Consider the following 23,814-nt stretch of genomic DNA (forward strand, 5'->3'; position numbering starts at 1 on the left):
GTATAAAAGAGAATTTACGAGCTGGATATTTTAGGATCCTTCTTTTCCAAACATCTTCAATTAAAGTGCATATACAGAAGAAATGTATATGAAAATGCATATGAAAATAATGAAGTTAGTAGGTCCTTACTTTCTAAGAAAGAAGAAGTAGCAATAATTTACAAAATTGCAGTGCGTGTACTAGTTGAAGATAATGAGTTGCTGATTTAATTTGTTAGCAAGAATAGGTTACTGTAGTCACAGCTATGCTCCATGTTTACAATCTTTTTAGAAGTGTATTAGATAATAACATATTTATTATTCAGGTTTGCAAAGCATGTTTAACTTTGTATATGTAACTAGACAACATAATGTTGTGTGTATGAGTGTGAAATGAATCATCATGCAAATTACAGCAAAGTCAATAAACAGGTCAACTTGAACAAGATGAGCCAAGATGTGATTTACCCACTGGTGCACAATGTGTAAGTACAATTCCATTTATTAATACTTATGAGACATACACAATGATTCTGCATTTGCAGGTGGCATTTCTGAAAAGAATATATCCTGGTTAGTTATTCTTTCATGCTTGGAAGTAATTAGGTACTGATTACATTAACCAGTCACATTACTTCGAACTCATTAAGTTATGGAAGCAAGTATACAATATGTGAGCTTTGTGCTTTGGAAGGCACACTGCACTCAGACTAGATACTAAGACGAAAGTCGTCAGACATCCTAAATGGTCGAAACTGGGGATGTATACGTCGTAGTGGCATCACAGAAAATTGTCACTGAGGTGAAACTAATGTCACCCACAAGTGTTACTGAGTGAACTTAACGTCCTCAAAATGCTGTGCGACTCCTTTATGAATAATTTCACTTTTCGCCAGCTTGAAAGCTGTTGAAGTAGCATTCTCAACATAGGTGTTTGGAAGAGCTAACTTGAATGCAAGTGTGGTGGTGGTGGTGGGGGTGGGGGGGGGGGACATCACTTGATTTATACTTCACAAAAAAGCATTTTGTCACTGTTGCAGTCTCTAGAGGTTTCAGTCCATTTCTTTAAGAAACAACAAAAATATGTGACAATGTATAAATAAATTCAATTGACTAATCAATTGCGTTCTACCTACAGTACTTTTTTCACTTCAATATGCAGCCATATTGCAATCTATTTCATTGGGAAATATACAGTGCCCGTATGTATAAAAATTTACTCTGTAAATGGAGTGGAGGACTATTATCCGTGCTAACGAAACCAACACTTGGCGCGGTATCTGATGGGAACGACTGTATATGGGAAATTCCTTTATGGTCGCTCCCGGCAGTGTCAACTTAGTTCGCGGATTTAGTAATTTCATGTGATCATGTACTGTACTACATTGCAAACTGCTGCCTCATTGCTTCTATTAATCTTTCGTCTTTTGTTATAAAATTATGAATTTCAGCAAAAGAAATAACGAAACGAAACAGTTCGTAATAAATAACGAGCAACAAACAATTGATATCAACCAACAATACGACGATCAAATCAAATACGGATATCTGTGCATGGCCATGTGTTGGAAGGGAATAACCTTGGGGGTTACGAGATCAATAGCGACCGGATGACGTCAGCTGTCAAAACTTTCACAGAGTCATGACGTGAGTGACGGGACTACCAATGTCGATGCCGCCATTTGAAATTTTATTTATTTATTTATTTAGATCCCATAAATCCAATACGACGAGACATTTGCATGGATGTAGTACGTCAGATTATTACACATTATACAAAAGGAACACATAAAAAAACCTCTTGCAAAAGAAGATATAGGTATAAGAGAAAATGCACATTAATAGGTACAGACAAAATCACACTTAAAAAAGTTAAAATAAAGGTAGATCTTAGTAGCTACATACAAAACATAGAAACGTTAACAATGATTCCAACTATCGTAATGCACAAGAGTACATCAGCTTTAACTAAAAGCAAAAATCAGTTAGAGTTAACAGAACTGAAATATTCTTCATCCGAATAAATAGAATTCTCTATTGATAGTGTTTGAGCTGCTGTTTAAATTCGGGAAGTTTGTCAACAAGTGATTTCAGTAATGGTGGAAGAACATTGGACACCTAGCAGTTCGTGTAATGGATCCCTTTTTGTACAATACTACGGTTTCTTAATTCATAATGGAGGTCCTCTTCCTCCTGGTATTGTGAGTATTGTACGAATCATTGGTTTTGTCTAGTTGCTCCTCTTTAGCAATGAAACATAACACTACAGAATGTTTTGACGGCCAGAGTTCCGCTTACTCGGGACGGCGGGGATCCCCCTCTCTTTACCCGCCTATAATAAAATTCAAAATCTGCGAGCAAAGTTTTTATGTAGGAAAGCGAAAACTCTCCGACAGGCATTAACATCCTTGAAATGTTTACATGCTTCTACATAATCGCTGAGGCAAACGTGACAGATGACTGATGGGTGTTTGGGTAGTGATTAGTGTATATTGAACAGTGTGGTGGGAGGTAGTGTGTACTAGGTTTGGTGTTAAAGTTTGTTTTTTTTCCTGTCTTGTAATTTGTCATAGTTGGAGGATGTGTATGGCAGGTCGCTTTAAAGTATGAAGTATGTTTTGTGTATTGCTTCAGTCTTGTGCTTGCTAACAACAATTGCAGCAAACCAAACGAAAAATAATAATAATAATGTGGAATATAATCCATACGGACCCTACGTTAATTGCTCTTTTCTGTAAGATGTGTTCTTAAATTGCTTGTTTTGGACTGTTGGTTGTACTTTGAGTCGTACTTATTTTTCTCTTTTCACAGCCCCCTGGAGTTCTTGGATTGCGAAGATCTAATAGATCATAAAGGCAATGAAACCGCCAAAGCAGAGCTAGGTCGGGGTTGTGTTAAGGTATAGGCATCCATTGAAAAGTTACTTTGAAAAAAGATGTATAATGCAGTCACTGTTTAGTAGCGATAGTTATATCTTGAATTAAAGCAGAAACCTGCCAATTTAATTATGTGTTGGTAGATTTTCAGCCGTGGCTGTAGACTGTTTATTAAAAGTAATAATTCACAGAAGTAATGGCACGAATTTATTTCATAAAAAAATATTTTGTTTTACAAAACACAGTGGTCTAATGGTCCCCACACTACTAGCTGAGATGCTATTCGGATTTTGTATGTAGGCGTCTGTACATGTTGCAGGTAATTGCACGGTTTCCCAACTCTGAATACGTTTATTTTTCGGACTCCTGTAGGCCCCAGCTTTAGAAACTTTGAGATGAGGAAACAAAAGATTTTGTTACTTTTAAAGTGATGTTCTTCATTGAATTGTTAAGCTACATCATGTGAATTTGCGTACTAGCTCAAGAGTTTGAATGACACAAGCTGTAAGTGTTTTACATGTTTTGATGTAGTATATACACATGTTTGTGATTCTTCGTATTTCCACTGGAAAGAAATACTTGTTAGGTGCTTGATCACGATAGGCTTGTGTGAAGCATCTTTTACAGTTTCCTAGACGTTCTTGTTCAGAAAATTAATGCACAATTTATCAAGTATTGCAACACTGATAACTACCACATAATTCTTACCAAGAAACTGAATTCTATTTATGTGTGCATTAACTAATAAATTTCCATACAATTTAATCCCAAAATTATCTCTTGAGAATGTTTACACTGGACTTGGAGGATTTGTATAACAAACTTGTTCAGGTTTTTGAACTGCTGTTGTCTGCCTACACTTTTCATTACCTGATAAGGTTCTCTCTCTCTCTCTCTCTCTCTCTCTCTCTCTCTCTCTCTCTCTCTCTCTCTCTCTCTCTCTCAGCACTCAGCAGCATGATTTCCTTGCATTTGTTGCAGATGCAGTTTCATGAATGAATAGGAAAATAGAAAATGTATAGGGATTATGTAACTATTTTGTTGTAAACAGAAATTTTCCCACTGCTTCCTTGAACAAGTTGACATTTCTCATAAATAGACTACACATGATTGGAACTTATGGGACTAGTGTAGCAGGGGACACAACCCGTCGGCTTTGGACATTGACGTCACAAGTCGCCAATCGAGAAGCGATTCTTCTTAGTGTTGTAGCTCCCTTTAGTGGCTGATAAGTGTTTTTTGGCTTTTTTAAAAAAAAAATCTCACGAGATAGAATAAACAGATCCACTTTATTAAGCAATCAGTAAAAAAACGAAACTGAAACATAACAGCAAAAGCGAAAATGGTAAACTGCTATCTGGCGACTTGTGACGTCATTGTCCAAAGCCGACAGGTTGTATCCCCTGCTGCACTAGACCCGAACTTATACATAATAGTATCTTGCTCAAGTATATTTAATACATTGTGAGAGAAGCTTGTGTGTATTTCAGCTTTGTGTGCTCATAGCTTGTGTCAATCAATCCACTGTAACCTGTTTATGATGTAATTTTGCAATTGTTGATCTTAGGTGCTATTGTTCATTCACAAAGTATGCTTCAAATTGACAATGAAAATGATTTATGGGGAGGAGGGGAGATGACGACATTATAGTCTTATCACTTTTGCAAGCAATTATGCAGTTAGCTCCACACATTCTATATAAGAAACGTTGTTGTTGTTGTTGTGGTCTTCAGTCCTGAGACTGGTTTGATGCAGCTCTCCATGCTACTCTATCCTGTGCAAGCTTCTTCATCTCCTAGTACCTAATGCAACCTACATCCTTCTGTATCTGTTTAGTGTATTCATCTCTTGGTCTCCCTCTACGATTTTTACCCTCCACACTGCCCTCCAATACTAAATTGGTGATCCCTTGATGCCTCAGAACATGTCCTACCAACCGATCCCTTCTTCTAGTCAAGTTGTGCCACAAGCTCCTCTTCTCCCCAATTCTGTTCAATACCTCCTCATTAGTTACATGATCTACCCATCTAATCTTCAGCATTTTTCTGTAGCACCACAATTCGAAAGCTTCTATTCTCTTCTTGTCCAAACTATTTATCGTCCATGTTTCACTTCCATACATGGCTACACACCATACAAATACTTTCAGAAATGACTTCCTGACACTTAAATCTATACTCGATGTTAACAGATTTTTCTTCTTCAGAAACGCTTTCCTTGCCATTGCCAGTCTACATTTTATATCCTCTCTACTTCGACCATCATCAGTTATTTTGCTCCCCAAATAGCAAAACTCCTAGTTACTACTTTAAGTGTCTCATTTCCTAATCTGATTCCCTCAGCATCACCTGACTTAATTTGACTACATTCCATTATCCTGGTTTTGCTTTTGTTGATGTTCATCTTATATCCTCCTTTCAAGACACTATCCATTCTGTTCAACTGCTCTTCTCAGTTCTTTGCTGTCTCTGACAGAATTACAATGTCATTGGCGAACCTCAAAGTTTTTATTTCTTCTCCAAGGATTTTAATACCTACTCTCAATTTTTCTTTTGTTTCCTTCACTGCTTGCTCAGTATACAGATTGAATAACATCGAGGAGAGGCTACAACCCTGTCTCCCTCCCTTCCCAATCACCGTTTCCCTTTCATGCCCCTCGACCCTTATAACTGCCATCTGGTTTCAGAATAAATTGTAAATAGCCTTTTGCTCCCTGTATTTTGCCCCTGCCACCTTCAGAATTTGAAAGAGAGTACTCCAGTCAACATTGTCAAAAGCTTTCTCTAAGTCTACAAATGCTAGAAACGTAGGTTTGCGTTTCCTTATCTAGCTTCTAAGATAAGTCGTAGGGTCAGTATTGCCTCACATGTTCCAATATTTCTATGGAATTCAAACTGATCTTCCTGAGGTCGGCTTCTACCAGTTCTGTAAAGAATTCACGTTAGTGTTTTGCATCTGTGACTTATTAAACTGATTGCTCGGTAATTTTCACATCTGTCAGCACCTGCTTTCTTTGGGATTGGAATTATTATATTCTTCTTGAAGTCTGAGGGTATTTCACCTGTCTCATACATCTTGCTCACCAGATGGTAGAGATTTGTCAGGACTGGCTCTTCCAAGACCGTCAGTATTTCTAACGGAATATTGTCTACTCCCGGGGCCTTGTTTCGACTCAGGTCTTTCAGTGCTCTGTCAAAATCTTCACGCAGTATCGTATCTTCCATTTCATCTTCATCTACATCCTCTTCCATTTCCATAATATTGCCCTCAAGTACATCGCCCTTGTATAGACCCTCTATATACTCCTTCCATCTTTCTGCTTTCCATTCTTTGCTTAGAACTGGGTTTCCATCTGAGCTCTTGATATTTATACAAGTGGTTCTCTTTTCTCCAAAGGTCTCTTTAATTTTCCTGTAGGCAGTATCTATCTTACCCCTAGTGAGTTAAGCCTCTACATCCTTACATTTGTCCTCTTAGCCTTCCCTGCTTAGCCATTTTGCACTTCCTGTCGATCTCATTTTTGAGACGTTTGTATTCCTTTTTGCCTGCTCCATTTACTGCATTTTTATATTTTCTCCTTTCATCAATTAAATTTAATATTTCTTCTGTTACCCAAGGATTTCTACTAGCCCTTGTCTTTTTACCTACTTGATCCTCTGCTAATTTCAGTACTTCATCTCTCAAAGCTACCCATTCTTCTTCTACTGTATTTCTTTCCCCCATTCCTGTCAGTTGTTCCCTTATGCTGTCCCTAAAACTCTGTACAACCTCTGGTTTACTCAGAGTATCCAGGTCCCATCTCCTTAAATTGCCACCTTTTTGTAGTTTCTTCAGTTTTAATCTACAGTTCATAACCAGTAGATTGTGGTCAGAGTCCACATCTGCCCCTGGAAATGTCTTACAATTTAAAACCTGGTTCCTAAATCTCTGTCTTACCATTATATAATCTATCTGAAACCTGCCAGTATCTCCAGGCTTCTTCCATGGATACAATCTTCTTTTATGATTCTTGAACCAAGTGTTAGCTATGATTAAGTTGTGCTCTGTGCAAAATTCTACCAGGCGGCTTCCTCTTTCATTTCTTAGCCTCAATCCATACTCACGTACTAAGTTTCCTTCTCTCCCTTTTCCTACAATCGAATTCCAGTCACCCATGACTATTAAATTTTCATCACCCTTCACTACCTGAATAATTTCTTTTGTATCATCATACATTTCATCAATTTCTTCATCATCTGCAGAGCTAGTTGGCATATAAACTTGTACTACTGTACTAGGCGTGGGCTTCGTGTCTATCTTTTCTACAATAAGGCGTTCACGATGCTGTTTTTAGTAGCTTACTCGCATTCCTATTTTTTTTATTCATTATTAAACCGACTTCTGCATTACCTCTGTTTGATTTTGTATTTATAACCCTGTATTCACCTGACCAAAAGTCTTGTTCCTCCTGCCACAGAACTTCACTAATTCCCACTATATCTAACTTTAACCTATCCATTTCTCTTTTAAAATGTTCTAACCTACGTGCTCGATTAAGGGATCTGACATTCCATGCTCCAATCCGTAGAACGCCAGTTTCTTTCTCTTGATAACGACGTCCTCCTAAGTAGTCCCCGCCCAGAGATCCGAATGGGGGACTACTTTACCTGCATAATATTTTACCCAAAAGGACGCCATCATAATTTAACCATACAGTAAAGCTGCATGCCCTCGGGAAAAATAAGAGCCATACCACTCTGAAAAAGCATATAAGAATAAATCACAACAATTGTCTGTACAGACCACAGTTGACTGGTAACCAGCAGATGAGGTAGCACAGTGCACATAATAGATGTGACCAAACTTGTGCTCTGATTAGCTGTTACTACAGATGCTGTCTAATAAATAACTAGCTCTGTCACTTGATTATTCTGAATGTCACTTTATTATTCTGAACGAGTTATAATAATTATATTAGTGAAAATGTCAGAAATAAAAATGTATTCAGTATCAGCTGTGGGAAAAAGACATATTCCTCAGCAATTGCTGTGATGTATGTGCTTGAACTTGGTTAGTGATGAGATACTTAAGGTATGTCTCCACTGTAGAACACAATTGTGATACTGTAATCCACTTCACATAGAAAATTGAGTGTAATCTGCGACCCCAAAACCAAGGAGACTGTCAAAGACATGATATATCAGTGGACTACTGTAGCATGCACTAAATGTGTTGGCAGATGGCTGCAAGCCAACAACTGAGCAATTAGGATCATGTAATGACATTTTATTGGTTTTGGATAAGTCAAAGTGTCACCTGTCATGAAATGCTCAGAAACAAGTTGCCTGCTGTTTACCAATGTGGCAGATTGCACTACTGTATGTTTAATTGAGCCCAATAGTGGTGGATGTAGGTGAGAGCCATAGTTGAATCATGGTTTAATGTGATGACTGATTCAAAATAATAATCTGTGTGGCTCCCACTCCTGGGGAGCAGTTATTATTTGATTATGGCATGTGTCAGTTTGTTAAACACAAACTTTATTATTTGTTGCATTCGAAACTTCATTTATCTCAATAACTAGATTACCTATAAGAAAAAAATGCATTTTCCACCCCTGAATAAGTAGTAGCCTAGAATAGTTGTAGGCACTTAGTTTTATGTAAGTGTGCAAGCTTTTGTGGTTGTTGTCATGCTATAGTATTTATTCTAAGTTATTAGGCTTCATCATGTTTTTCTTAAATTTTACCCTCTGCTGGAATCTTTATCAAGAGCACCAAAAAGTCTTGAATATCCCAGCAGAGGGGTCAACAACATTGAATGTGTAAGAAGAAATTTAAGAACAACTTGATGCAGCATAATAATCTAGAAGGTCTTGCCTTTACTTCATAGTTTGTTGTGCTTTGTGAACTGAACTAGAGGAGGTAAGTAAATCTCTACCAGAAAGTTATATGGGATAACCCAGCACCATAAGAATTGGTTGCTGTGTAAAAAATCTGCAGAAAACCACTTCTGTAACACTGTAAATTAATAGATGTGTACATCATAAGATATACATTTAGTTATAGGCCCAAATTAATTATATTTATAGTATTTACCTGAAGCAGTAGTAAAATACAAGTTGTTGACCTTGCTGGAATTTCTTGTAAGAGATTACCATAAAAATCATGCAAAATATTGAAGGTTGGTATGCATCATCTACCTGATAACATTAATATACACCATAATTGTTGTGGCTGTTCTATTGCTCACAAGATTGTGATGAATGTGTTGCATGGATGGTTGTAAATAGTGCTTGTGACACTGAAAATATTTTAGGTGTGAGGCATGTTTGATCATCATTGCGCAGTGATGATTTATGGGACCATTTATTGTGTCCCTAAGTTTGCTTTATACATACCCTATATTTCTATACAGTTTAGAATGTCAGATGTTGTTGTCTTAAGTCAGAATACAATAGCACAGTTGGCGAGAGAAGATCCCTGACAGTTGGCAGTGGTGTTGCCAGCTTTCAACTGTGAAGTTCAAATGGTCTCAGGCAAAAACAACACAGTGGTGTTGCCATAGAAACGTATACAAAATCATTTTGTGTGATCGGTTGGAGAATACACTTGGAGCAGCTGTACCAACACACTGCATCTATGAAGGATCTTATTTTACCAGCTCTACTATAGTTTGATGCAGCTTTTCACAGTAGTCTATCCTGTGAAAGCCTCATCTTCTCTGCATAACCACAACTTATACTAGTTGTTGGTGTGTCAGGATATGTCCCATTAACCCAATCCCTTGTTTTATTCACATTGTCTTTTCTCCTTGGTTTCAATCAGTACCTCTTCAATAGTTATCCAGTCTGCTCATGTGATTGTCAGCATTCTTCTGTGGCACTGCACTTTTCAAAAGCTTGTTTTCTTTTCTGTACCATTTCCGATGTATCCTTTATTTCTCTACAAGGTTGCACTTAGTTTAAATTGCATGTAAAATTTTCCCCATGAACACTTTTCTTGCCATTGCAAGTCTGCATTCTGTATCATCTCTATTTCAGCGATAATCAGTTATTTTGCTGTCCAAAATAGCAAAAGACACCTAGTACTTTCAGTGTCTCACTATGTAATCTTTATTGCTCCAGCATCACCTGATGTTGGCACAATTGAAACTCATAATAATGACAGGTTCTTTCAACTTTTCCAATCCCATCTCTTTGATATCTTACCTTTCGTATTTTCTGTGTTTTTAGTGGTCAGTTACAGCTGTTCCTTACAATGTTTTGTAGTGTAAAATCTGGGTTGATCCTTCCCACCCCTCCCACAGTGGTAGTCTGCCACCCACTGAAACTACGCCATATCCTTGTCATCCCTACTCTACCCCCGCTTGCAACCTCATGGCTCATATCCCTGTAACAGATCTAGAACAAGACCTGTCCCATATATTGCCTCACTACCACCAGCTACTCCAGCCCAGTCACAAGCATCACCTATTCCATCAAAGGCGGGGCTACCTGTGAAAGCAGTCATGTCATCTACAAGCTAAGCTGCAGCCGCTGAGCTGTGTTTTATGTGGGCACGACAACCAACAGACTGTCTGCCTGCATGAATGGCTACCAATAAACTACGGCCAAAATACAGACTAACCAGTTGCTGAACATGCTGCCCAAGACAGTGTGCTTCACCCAGATTACTGCTTCACAGCCTGTGCCATCTGGATCCTTTCTACCAACAGCAGCCTTTCTGAATTGCACAGGTGGGGACTCTCCTGTAGTATACAGGGCTATTACAAATGATTGAAGCGATTTCATAAATTCACTGTAGCTCCATTCATTGACATATGGTCACAACACACTACAGATACGTAGAAAAACTCATAAAGTTTTGTTCAGCGGAAGCCGCACTTCAGGTTTCTGCCGCCAGAGTGCTCGAGAGCGCAGTGAGGCAAAATGGCGACAGGAGCCGAGAAAGTGTATGTCGTGCTTGAAATGCACTCACATCAGTCAGTCATAACAGTGCAACGACACTTCAGGACGAAGTTCAACAAAGATCCACCAACTGCTAACTCCATTCGGCGATGGTGTGCGCAGTTTAAAGCTTCTGGATGCCTCTGTAAGGGGAAATCAACTGGTCGGCCTGCAGTGAGCGAAGAAATGCTTGAACGCGTGCGGGCAAGTTTCACACGTAGCCCGCAGAAGTCGACGAATAAAGCAAGCAGGGAGCTAAACGTACCACAGCTGACGGTTTGGAAAATCTTATGGAAAAGGCTAAAGCAGAAGCCTTCCCGTTTACAATTGCTACAAGCCCTGACACCCGATATTGCTACAAGCCCTGACACCCGATGACAAAGTCAAACACTTTGAATTTTCGGTGCGGTTGCAACAGCTCATGGAAGAGGATGCGTTCAGTGCGAAACTTGTTTTCAGTGATGAAGCAACATTTTTTCTTAATGGTGAAGTGAACAGACACAATGTGCGAATCTGGGCGGTAGAGAATCCTCACGCATTTGTGCAGCAAATTCGCAATTCACGAAAAGTTAATGTGTTTTGTGCAATCTCACGGTTTAAAGTTTACGGCCCCTTTTTCTTCTGCGAAAAAAACGTTCAGGACACGTGTATCTGGACATGCTGGAAAATTGGCTCATGCCACAACTGGAGACTGACAGCGCCGACTTCATCTTTCAACAGGATGGTGTTCCACCGCACTTCCATCATGATGTTCGGCATTTCTTAAACAGGAGATTGGAAAACCGATGGATCGGTCGTGGTGGAGATCATGATCAGCAATTCATGTCATGGCCTCCACGCTCTCCCGACTTAACCCCATGCGATTTCTTTCTGTGGGGTTATGTGAAAGATTCAGTGTTTAAACCTCCTCTACCAAGAAACATGCCAGAACTGCGAGCTCGCATCAACGATGCTTTCGAACTCATTGATGGAGACATGCTGCGCCGAGTGTGGGAGGAACTTGATTATCGGCTTGATGTCTGCCGAATCACTAAAGGGGCACATATCGAACATTTGTGAATGCCTAAAAAAACTTTTTGAGTTTTTGTAAGTGTGTGCAAAGCATTGTGAAAATATCTCAAATAATAAAGTTATTGTAGAGCTGTGAAATCGCTTCAATCATTTGTAATAACCCTGTATTCTACATTCCTGTAACCCCCATGACCTCAACCTTCACTGGTCCCTGTTGTTTACCTTCTTATCCCTTTCACTGCTCCCATTCCAGAACTACACAGCCTTCTGTTGCACTGAAGCAACCACTAGTCTCTCTTGGCCCCCCCCCCCCCCCCCCCCCCTTTTTCTCAAACCTCCTGACTGCTCCTAGCAGCCCTACCCTGTCCCCACACCAACCATGCTTGTTCCCACAAGCTGCTCTACACCTCCCCATCCCTACCCTACTGTCCGTCCCCTGCTCCAGCCTCCTCCTTACCCCCACAGCCCAGACTGTTTCTCCCGCCTGGTGCAGTTGTTCGCAGTCCAGTCTCAGTGGGCAGATAAAGTGGTCGTGTGTGTGAGTTGTGATCCCATGAATATCTGTGTGTGTGTTTTCTATAGTAGATGATGGCCATTTGGCTGAAAGCTCACATGTATAGCAGTCTCTTTGTTGTGCCTGTCAGTGACTCAAAATCCCCTCAGTATGGTGAGTAGCAATCGATTCTTTTCATACATTGTCATTATTCCATCCTGGATTTTCCATTGTTGATTTTGTTTTATAGTTAAGTAATCTGTATGAAAACTTCTGGCGTCTCCAGGTCTCATTTGCATCCAAACTCCACAGACCATTGTGAAGTGCACGGCAGAGGTGCTTCCCATTATACCAGTTATTAGGATTTCTCTGTATTCCACTCATGTATGGAACACGGGAGGAATGACTGTTTAAATGGCTCTGTGCACCCTGTGATTAGTCTGATCTTGTTTTCACAGTCCCTATGGGAGTGATATAGTGAGTTGTAGTGCATTCCTAAAGTATCTTCAGAAAAAAGGGAAGTCTGTAAATATCCATAACAAGTAAGGATCCTGAACAACTGTACTGTACTATTTTAAGAAAAACTGTAAAAAGTATCAAGGAGTATGCACAACTTTTGGTAGCTTTGACAATACTAATGAATATTCTTAAAAGAGAGACAGGTAAAGAAGCCTTAGAAGATGATTGTGTACTACTGAAAAGAATGGGAGAACTAAAGAAGGCCATTCAAGTGTAGGATCCCCCCTCCAGGGCCTCACTGCTCTTTGGCGGGTTTATGGTTGGCTACCACAGGACCCCAGCCATTGCAGTTTCATTTCCCTTCCGTGCTGCGTGTCTATTCTCTTGCTATTCTTTTTTCCCCTCCATTGGGGAACATGTTTGAGGTGTTTCTTGGAATGTTTTCTGCATTTTCAGTAACCTGACTTCAGAACAGTCTCTCCACTGTTTTTTGTTCCTCTTTTCTTTCTTCATTCCCCTTCTCCAGTTCTTCCTCTGCTTCAGCGTTTGAGGTTCCACTTTTTCTTCTTCCACCCTGTGCACTCCTGAAGGCTGTCCCATGTGTCTGATGTGTAACAGGAGACTTGGTAACGCTTAATTCTCAGCCCTGGGTCGACAGGTAGGGTTCGCACGTACCCCAAGGTACAGGCCAAGCCCAGGGAGGGGTGACTGCCTGAACTGTTACTTTGCCAATTGGTCCCCCTGTCAGGTGTTCGGGAGGTGTGACTTGAGGTGTGAACAGTCATCTAAGGCGGGTATGCTCACCCTCTGAGGGGGACCCACAGTCGGAAGGAGTGCGCCATCGGAGACATGAGCAGTCGTGGGGGATACTCTCACAACGAGTCAGTCCCCTTCTCCACATTCTATGTATACTAAACGTAAACGTAATGAGACTAATGATTCAAAGACCCGTCGCGCTGCACCATGGCTCCTCGTGGTCTCACATACTGAAGCCGGTCAGTCCTTCGCCACAGTAAATCTGTTTATTATTCAGAAAAGTGTTGATGCTATTGCCGGCCTTGTGAAATCCTGCTCTCATTTACAGAATGGCACTTTGCTTTTGGGGACTACTTCTGATTCTCATGCACAACAACTGCTTGCAGTGTCTCTGCTCCACGCCTATTCTATCCGTATTGAGGCCCATCACACACTGAATTCGTCACATGGTATTATTTGCACTAGGCTGCTTGATGGTCTGACCGAGGCAGAAATTCAAACATACCTCTCTGATCAGTGTGTCCCTGCAGTCCATCGGGTGATGAAAAAGATAGATGCATCCATAGTGCCCACACGCACTCTCTTTCTGGTGTTTCACAGTGAAGTGCTTCCGTCCATGATCAAAGCAGTCTCTGAAGTTATCACAGTCCGACCATTCCACATTCGATGTGCTGCTACCAGTGTCCTCATTACAGTCTTAATCAGATGTCCTGTCAACACCCGGCCAAGTGTGTAACCTGTTGTAGGGATGCTCACGAGGGTGGTGGCTTCCTCCTCCCCACTGCATCAGTTACAGTGGTGACCGTGCAGCCTCTTCCCGAGACTGTCCCGTGTATCTCAGTGAGCGGCCATCCGGGAGATCTGAGTGAAGGGAAAAGGTGTCTCACCCTGCTGCTCACAAGTTGTTGGCTAGTCAGAAACCTTGCATTTTACCATCTGGCATTTACAGTACTGTTCTTGACACATCTCACTCCACGAAGGATATGGTCATACAGACAAGCGATCTCAAATTTAACACTGCAGTTGCAAGATTGCCCTGTGGCATGTTAGTATCCCTGTCTCCTCCTCCTCCTCCTCCTCCTCCAGCTGTGCAACAAGTCACCAGACTTCCGCCTCACGGTGCGAAATCACATGCTACACCACTGTCTGTCCAGAAAGCACAGAAGGAATACTCCCGCAACAACTTCTTGCGTCCCTTCAGTCAACAGACATCTGAATCATCATGTGCCACATGCAAAGGCTCCAAGAAATCAGAGGCAAATGGTCTTCTCCTTCGCTGACTTGGAGATCCTCTTCAACGGTGTTGCCACGCGGTACCCTCACTCGGCCGACCTCCGTGTCGACTGTGTACGCCACCGATTGTTTTTCTGCCTTGGAATCTGCAGACTGACAGAAGGAGAATGCCGATGCCTCCGTCGATCTCATTGAGCGGGATCCTCCACCCTCTGCCCCTGGAAGCAGCGAGTCTTCGAAGGCTGGCACTTGGCAGCCATCGAGGTGACACCCCTTCATTTTTTCCGTCCTCCCCTTTCCTTGTCATGACTTTCCCCCAATGGAACATTTGCAGCCTTGGATCCAAAAAAAGTGGAGTTACGTCTGCTCTTGGAATCACAGCATCCACTTCTTCTCTGCGTCCAGGAAAAATTGCGTCCTCACGACTGCTTTGACCTCTGGCATTTCTTTCTGGTCCACTTTGACCTTCCCCCTGAGGATGACATTCCATCTCGTGGGGGAGTCGTGCTGTTCATCCAGGATAACATTCACAGACAAACCATGTCCGAGGCTAACCTGCTTCAAGCTGTTGCAGTCCGCATTTTCCTTCCTCATTTCATCTTTTCCCTTTGTACCATTTGTGTACCTCTGTCATTCGGTGTCACTAGGACAGACTTCCTCCAGCTTAGGGGAACTCCATCACCCCTTTCTGCTTCTCATTTACTTTAATGCACCCTTTTCTGCTCAATCAACGTAACCTAGTCTGCCTTAACACAGGAGCACCCATGTTCCTTTCAGACTCCATGCACACCTGTTCATATTTAGACCTTTCCTTCTGCACTGCCCAGCTGCCCATCGTCTCCAGTGGTCCGTTCTCTCTGACACGTGTTCAAGTGACCATTTCCTGTATGCTATCCATTTGATGACTCCCACCCTGCCTCTGTGCACACCTAAATAGCAGCTTTCTAAGACCGACTGAAGGCGTTACTCCTTCCTGGCGACCTTCAAAGAACTTTATTTCTGCGGTTGTGATGATCAGATAGACTACTTTAGCAACATTATTCTTGCCCCTGCAGAATATTTCATTCCTTGCACTTCATCTTTACATCACTGTGTCCTGGTCCCTTGGTGGACTGAGGCACGCTGCGGCGCAATTCGCGTGTGAAGACGGGTTCTGCATGTTTTTAACTGTTGTCCTACAATGGCAAGCTGCATTCATTGTAAACAGCTGTGTGTACTGTGTCGTCACATTCTTTGGGAGAGCAAAAAAGCTAACTGGATTTCATTTACTAGTTCTTTTAACAGTTTATGTCCCTCTTCCATTGTGTTGGGTAACCTTTGACACCTCTCTGGGGCCAGTGTCTGTTTCCCAATTTTTGGCCTGGCCATAACAGACGATGTCGTATGGGACCCTATTGCTATCTCCAACACCTTGGGCCGCAATTTGTGGACATTTTGAGCTCTACCCACTATCACCCTGCCTTCCTCCATTGGAGACGAGTGGAGGAGGCTTGAGTGATACCCTTCTATTCTCAGAATCATGAGTACTGCAATGTTGCCTTTTCTATGAGGGAGCTAGATCATGCTCTCACTTCATCTCGATCCTCCACCCCAGGGCCAGACGATGTTCCCATCCAGATGTTGGAGAACCTTTCTCTTGCAGGCAAGCACTTTCTCCTTCTTATGTACAATTGCACCTGGGCAGAGGGCCCGTTTCCCAGACGCTAGTGTGAAGTCACTGTCGTATCCGAACCTAAGCCCGGTAAAGACAAACACCTTCCTTGTAGCTACCACCCCATTTCTCTCACCAGGTGTGTGTGCAAGGTGATGGATTGTATGATTCGTGCCTGGCTGGTACGGTGGCTCGAGTCTCGCAATTGATGTTCTCCTCAGCAGATACCCATGCCGTTTGTCTGCCGTGCCTGGCCACCCATCCTATACCCCCTTGTTTGATGACTCCTTTGATTGCCAGTATGGGGCACAGCCCTCTTCTCTTTTAACTCCTGGAGTTTGCTTTTGGCTATTGTTCCGGCAGCTTTCCTTCACACTACTTACAACTTTCCCAATGGGTGTGAACCCTTCACCATCTTGGCTTCACACCACAGCCCATGTTCACCTTGGACTTCACTTGGACTTCTGAGAGTAGAAGTAAAGCTGTGAGGACGGAGCATGAGTCGTGCTTGGGTAGCTCAGATGGTAGAGTACTTGCCCGCAAAAGGCAAAGGTCTCGAGTTCGAGTCTCGGTCCGGCACACAGTTTTAATCTGCCAGGAAGTTTCATATCAGCACACACTCCACTGCAGAGTGAAAGTCTCATTCTGGAAACGTTCTCCAGGCTGTGGCTAAGCAATGTCTCCGCAATATCCTTTCTTTCGGGAGTGCTAGTTCTACAAGGTTCGCAGAAGAGCTTCTGTTAAGTTTGGAAGGTAGGAGACGAGGTACTGTCAGAAGTAAAGCTGTGAGGATGGGGCGTGAGTCGTGCTTGGGTAGCTCAGATGGTAGAGCACTTGCCCGCGAAAGGCAAAGGTCCTGAGTTCAAGTCTCGGTCCGGCACACAGTTTTAATCTGCCAGGAAGTTTCCTATCAGTGCACACTCCGCTGCCGAGTGAAAATCTCATTCTTTTACAAGAGCTATTGATTGGAATAACTAGTCTAATGAGTACAGAATATGGTTTGACAGTAAACCGATGAAAGTAATTAAAAGTAGCAAAATGAGAATAGCGAGAAACTCAACATCAGTATTGGTGATCATGACATATGTTAAGTTAAGGAATTCTGCTACCTTGGAAGCCAAATAACCCATCATGTATGAACCAAGGAGGACATAAAAAGCAGACTGCCACAGGCAAAAAGGGCGTTCGAGTTTAAGACAAGTCTATTATCAAACATTGGCCTTAATTTGAAGAAGAAATTTCAGAGAATGTACATTTTGAGCACAGCATTGTATGGTAGTGAATCATGGACTGTGGGAAGACCAGAAAGAAGAGACTCAAAGCATCTGAAATGTGATGCTACAGAAGAACACTGAAAATTATGTGGACTGACAAGATAAGGAATGCATAAGTTCTCCTCATGTCCTCAGAATTGGCAAAGAAAGGATCATATGGAAAATACTGACAAGAAGAAGGGGCAGACTGACAGGACATGTGTTCAGACATTAGGTAATAACTTGTGTGGTACTAGAGGGAGCCGTAGAGGGCAAAAACTGTAAAGGAATTCAGAGATTAGAATACATCCAACAAATAATTGAGGACATAGGAGGGAAGTGTTACTTTGAAATGAAGAGATTGGTACAGGAGAGCAATTCGTGGCACATGACATCAAACCATGACATAAAAAATTAAGTAAACTAAACTGCTTTCCAAAACTTTACAAATTGAGGGCAAAGTTGTCAGTATTTGTAAAAACACCAAAAATAGGTATTTTCAGCCATCCTTTACAAAAAAGTATGTTCTGCAAACTCTGAGTCATTTTCATTAGAAAGAACATGTTTTAAACTACGTAAAAAACTAGACTCAGTTTTTGGAATTCAAGCATATAAGGCCCTAAAAATAATGACAAGGCAAAGGCACAGTGAAAATACACTCATATTCTGCTAGTACTCAAATCTGACATTCTTTATTATCTTTAGCAGTTGCTTAGTGGTATTTTGAGAAATTAAAATTGGAAATCCTAATGAATAGGAAGTGGACTTAATCAGAAAAGTCGAAAAACTGCAAAAAGTAGTCTTTTTCTTGTCTGTTTGGTGCAATTTTTGCACTTGATTTTAAACTAACTTTTTAATAAGCTAGGGACTTGAAACTTTCAGCATAGCTCAAAACTGGATTACAGTGCACTGTTAGAGTCCAGTTAATGAAGGAAAATAAGAAAATTAGGAGAAAAATTCATGTAGTTACAGATGTTGGTCCATTGGTAGAAGGGAGTGCCAGCAACAACATACTAAAAATCACAAGTGATGTGTGGTGAACATGGGGAAGGGTGAGTGGAGGGGGGGGGGGGGGTGAGATAAAGGCCACTGTTTTGTGTTTTTCTTGAATAACTAGAAAACTGCAACTTCTAGCAAAATTTTCCAATAAATAATTAAACTACATTAGATTTCCTACAAAAAGGGTCCAGTTCGTTTTTTTAAATGATATAAAATAGTGTGTATTGTTAATTGAAGTACAGGTTAACCAGATGTAATAGTTTTGATAGCTGGGTATGTTGGTTGGATGGCGAGCAGCAGCAGAGTAGTAGTCTGCAAATACTAAATTCTCTTTATTAATTCATCTTGCCACAGCCCCGTATAAGATGGTGGTGACTTGGCCAAGGAATTCTGTTCCCTCATGTATTGTTGACACTCTGAATTGCTGATAGAGCATGGTGTTAGCTGACTGTGACCTTCATGACATTACCTACTCCACTGGTGGTGTTTCTTCACACTTGGCCGGTGGTAGCACGATCCTCGCCCCACATCTCTACGGTGTCAGAAGGCAGCTGATGCTGTGTCATAGCGGGCAGTCACCCACTGCCCCCGTGCTGGTGGTTGCGGCTGCTACCCTGGGCAGGAACTGGCTCACTGTAGCCCAGGACTGAACAGCTTCAGGGCAGACTGCCCCAGTGTAGGTGGGAACTACGGTCCTCAATCAGCATCCTGTATAGTGGCAGACGACAGAGCCCCCATGCTGGTTGAGCTGCAGTACTGAGAGAAGTAATTTTAGTACAAATGGCTCGGCTATATATACTCTTAACACTGTGCCTGTTTGCCCTGTGCTGTGCCTTTTTGTGCACACATTAAACACTTAGGCAGACACCAGTATGTGTGTACCACATATAAGTGGATTAGAACTGTATTAAGAGATAAATTGTGTTCTGCCGGTGCAACAGGCTGGAGAGGAGTTGGGGGAAAGGGGGGGGGGGGCAGGTGGAGTGTGAGTGTAGGGAAGACGTGTCGCTGGGTTGCGGTTCTGTCTCCCTCCTCCATAGCTCTGCACATGGAAGAGCAAGTGGGCAACTTCCCACCCTCTCTTGAGTCATAAAATACATCCTCGGGATGTTTCCCACCTCTTATGGATAACTGAAGATGCAGTGCACAGACGTGCCCTTAGAATGTTGCACTGCTAGAGAGGAAATTGATTCTTAGTCACCTTGTATGGCAGCTGTAACATTCATCTGGGAAAGACAACTTTCCCTCATGATGCACACTCCTTGCTTTTTAGTTTACCTAGCATTTCCTGTCCAGTTCTCTTACACGATTAGACAAAATAAGATCACAGTGCTCCTGTTTGTATAGTGAAGTAATTTTTAATTTATTGAGTACTTATTTGCATTTGTTAAGTTAGCTGATATGTAAAACAAGCCCAACAAGTGAGTTGTCAACTGTACACCTCAGTGCAGAGCCTGTCCCAAGTGAAATATGCTGTGGCCCAGCCTGGCTCGGGTCAGCTCAGCTCAGCTCACCTTCCCTGCTCCACCTGGTCATACCATCACCACACAATTTATCAATTAATACTGTTCTGTTGCATTTAGATGTGGTATGTTCATTTTAATATTGGTTGCTAGCCCACTTCATTTAACAATAAACATGAATTTTGTATCATTAAACATTATTTTTAATAATCTGTTATTTTTCCGTTCTCTGCAGCATGGAAACTGAATGGGGTTTTTTAGTAGAAAATTTAACATACTTTAATTTTGTGCTGGAAAAGATTTTCAGTTTTTGAGTTATTCAAGATAAACTTGAGATTCATCTCTAAAACCCTCCCATCCCTCCCCCACACTCATACCCCACCCATCAGGACTTTTAGTATGTTGTTTCTGGCACTCCCTCCTACCACTGTAAAAAAATTGTGTCTAAAGGTAGATGAGCTTATTATCCTACGGATTGTTCTGAAAATTATTCATTTATTGTTAAGGATACAGAGCAAGGTTTCCACTTGAAAAATAATCAGTTTGTCGTGTGTTGTCCTCAAAATCAGAACATGGAATCAGAGTTTTTGTATTGTCAATAGCTGTTTGTGACATGCCACAATAACTGTTAATGTTTTTTATGAAGGAGCTGATTAAATATGTAAAAACACAGTTTGCTCATATTTCCCACATCCATTATTTCAGCAGTGGGTCCAGAATCCAATGGAGCGTTTGGCGTCATTGGCCGGGAGGCCCCTTGCGGGGCAGGTCTGGCCGCCTTGGTGCAGGTCTTATTACATCTGATGTCACATAGGGTGACCTGCGTGCCAGATTGGGATGAAATGATGATGAAGACAACACAACAGCCAGTCCCTGAGCGGAGAAAATCCCCGATCCAGCCGGGAACTGAACCCGAGCCCATAGGGTGGCAATCTGTCATGCTTTCCACTCAGCTATCGGGACGGACAGCACCCAATGCAAAACTTTCACTAATTTTCTCAATTTGTGCTATCATAAGAGAGATTTTGGAATGATGACAGAATGTGGTGTAATTTTTTTTTCTGTCCTCTACAAGGCAAGGAAAGTCACCTTGCGATGAGACTGGATGTACAACAAAGTTATTAGCAGCAAGAACAAGCTTGCAAGGACCAGTTAATTGGCAAATTCTTATGCCTATAGTTCCATTTTGCTTCTGCACTGAAAGCATTAATAGGATTAAATTTGCCTTCACCAGCAAAGAATAAATTGAAGAAAATGAAGTGTCCCAAAAAGAGAAGTTTTTAATATGGGCATACTCTAGCAGGAGCTATAAAAAGTCATAATTTTTTGCTGACTACAGAAGTGATGATTCAGGTCAGCAAGTACGATTTATCTTCTTTTCTAGGCATAATTAATGCCAGTGAAGAAAGTATGTTAACATGGAATCTCCAGCCAAGACAATATGCTCCATGCATTTATGAAAAAGAGTGTTGGATTGGAAACTTCAGTAAGATTTCCACTGAGCAGGAGGACACATTACTGATGCACCCACATGGCCCAGAAAATTCATTTTATTGGCCATCAAGGAGTGAAAAGTGCTGGGTTATGGAACAGTACATTATTGCAGTTATTCCAGCTGCATCAGTGACAGCGTGTGGCTTGCAGTATAGTTTTCCTTGTGATATTCAACAGCAATTTAATGAAACCTCTGAAAAATGCAGGTAGCTTAAGAACCAAAAGTTTTGCAATCATTGGTGGAAATAAAAGAAATTCATGGTATACTTTATACCAGAATTAAACTAGCACATCAATAGCAGTGCAAAATAAAGAGACATTCAGTATTCTCATTAACACAAAACCTTTTCCAAAAAGTGTCAGACTGACTGCTGCGAACTTCACCAAAATTTACACATGTGACAGTGATAAAAAACTGGAAGGCAGTTTATAGAATGTGTGTTGCAGATGTTCCACAACAATTTTACTACCATGTTCTACAGTGCCTTGGTAATGCATACTTATATTTTGAAGTTTACAAGTAGTTTGATTTTGTAGTGATTACACCAGAAAAACTGGTTGAAATGTGCCATGATGATTTTTTGTACTTTTTTTAGCTCTTGTGGGTGCTGTCCATTTGCTATTTATCAGGATTTCTGACATTACCTTCCTCAGAGAGTGTTAAACAACTATTCAAAATAATAAAAAATGTCAGATTTGAGTACCAGAGGAATATCGACATATTTTCACTGCACCTTAGTTTGTCATTATGTTTGCGAGCCTTAGAAGCTCGCATTATAGAACCAAATCCAGTTTCTGGGTGGTTTAGAACTCTGACCTTTCTAATGAGAATTGTTTAAGAGAGATTGCAGAATATGCTGTTTTTGTAAAAGTGGACTGAAAATACAATTTTTGACATTTTTACAAAAATCGTCCGTTTTACACTCAATTTGTAAACTATCGGAAAACTATAAGAGAATTAAATTTTATATTCAAAGATCTTGTGTTGGTAAGCTATCACACACAGAGTTTCAGGTTTCTCACACACTTATTTTGTAAGATATAAAAAGCTGAACTTCACATTTATTTGTCAAGTAGTCTGTCTTTTGTCTGACTTTACCTCAAATTATCTATATGAAAATTGCTCACAGAATCTCTCTTTTTTATTGTTTCACTTAAGAGAATGCAAAAAGTTGTACAAGATGACGTAGTTTTGTTTCTTTCAAGAAAACATTACCAGATTAAATTGCAAAGTTGTTGAAAACTCGGCTGCATTGCGGGGTCAAAAAGAAGACTATATCTCTGCAAGTATTGAATTGATGATTCGAAACTTTACCAATGTTCATTGGGAACATGTGCAAATGTTAAAACAAAATTTCATCAAAATACATTAAGGTCCTTTGGGAACCTCTAGACCACTTCACTGGAATGACCCAAGAGCCAACTAAAGAGATCCATCCTATGTGAACCTTCACATTAGCAACACAGCCATTATGATGTCAACCCGTAGAACTCTGCTAAAGACGACATCTTCAACTAATTTGCTGTAGTTTGCTGTGATCTGCTTCAAAGTTCACCCTTCACATTTCAAAAATTTGCAGAAATGCAAATTACGTGGGAAAGCATGAATTACATGGTGCACAACCATTCAACCGTGCACGAAGGTCCTGTGCACCTGAAATCCAGCACAGTAGCTAATTTGTAATTGGCGTCATAGTGTACACTCCCCTACCCCTCTTGATTTCTAATGCAAGGATTGCATTAATGGTGCCTGAGCTACAATTCCCCATGTATGCTGAGGAATAGTGATGCCTGGTTGTGGGTATCAGGACTCCGGACAATGGTTTCTCCACCAGGTAGCTGTGAATACGGGAGTCTGGTTTACAGTTCGGCAGTGCCCTCAGCATTGCGTTTACTCAACCCAGTGCACCACTGTGGTGTTAGCCTAGCGACGGGAGCTTTTAGAATGAGTCTGGTGACGTGTCCTGGTGGAGACCAGAGTCCCTCCATTGTGGATCTGACATGCGCAGCTACTTGGCAGTTATGTTCGCACACATTTGTAGTTCTCCTGAGCATCTGAATTACCGTCTCCTTTTCCCACCCACAGCTGTTCATCTACTGCATTGGCGGCCCAGGTCAGGGCTCAAGATTGCTGTTTGCACGCGATCCCTTCTCTCTGAACTGGAGTCCTTCCCTTTACCATCTCTACTTGAGGTCCATTCACGTACACCTCCATGGTGT

At 41.3% G+C, this 23,814-nt stretch overlaps 1 protein-coding gene across 1 annotated transcript in view; it reads left to right on the forward strand.

Moving 5' to 3' along the window:
* Positions 1-2,475: 2,475 nt before the first annotated feature.
* Positions 2,476-23,814, forward strand: part of LOC124795565 (TM2 domain-containing protein CG11103) — a gene marked incomplete at its 5' end in the record, with an annotated part of 46,016 nt that continues 24,677 nt past the window's right edge. Inside the window, 2 exons of the mRNA XM_047259638.1 lie at positions 2,476-2,504; positions 2,791-2,878. Coding sequence (XP_047115594.1) covers positions 2,476-2,504; positions 2,791-2,878 — 117 coding nt within the window. The remainder of the gene's footprint in view (positions 2,505-2,790; positions 2,879-23,814) is intronic.

The sequence above is a fragment of the Schistocerca piceifrons genome, chromosome 4, assembly GCF_021461385.2.
Source record: "Schistocerca piceifrons isolate TAMUIC-IGC-003096 chromosome 4, iqSchPice1.1, whole genome shotgun sequence".
NCBI lineage: Eukaryota > Metazoa > Arthropoda > Insecta > Orthoptera > Acrididae > Schistocerca > Schistocerca piceifrons.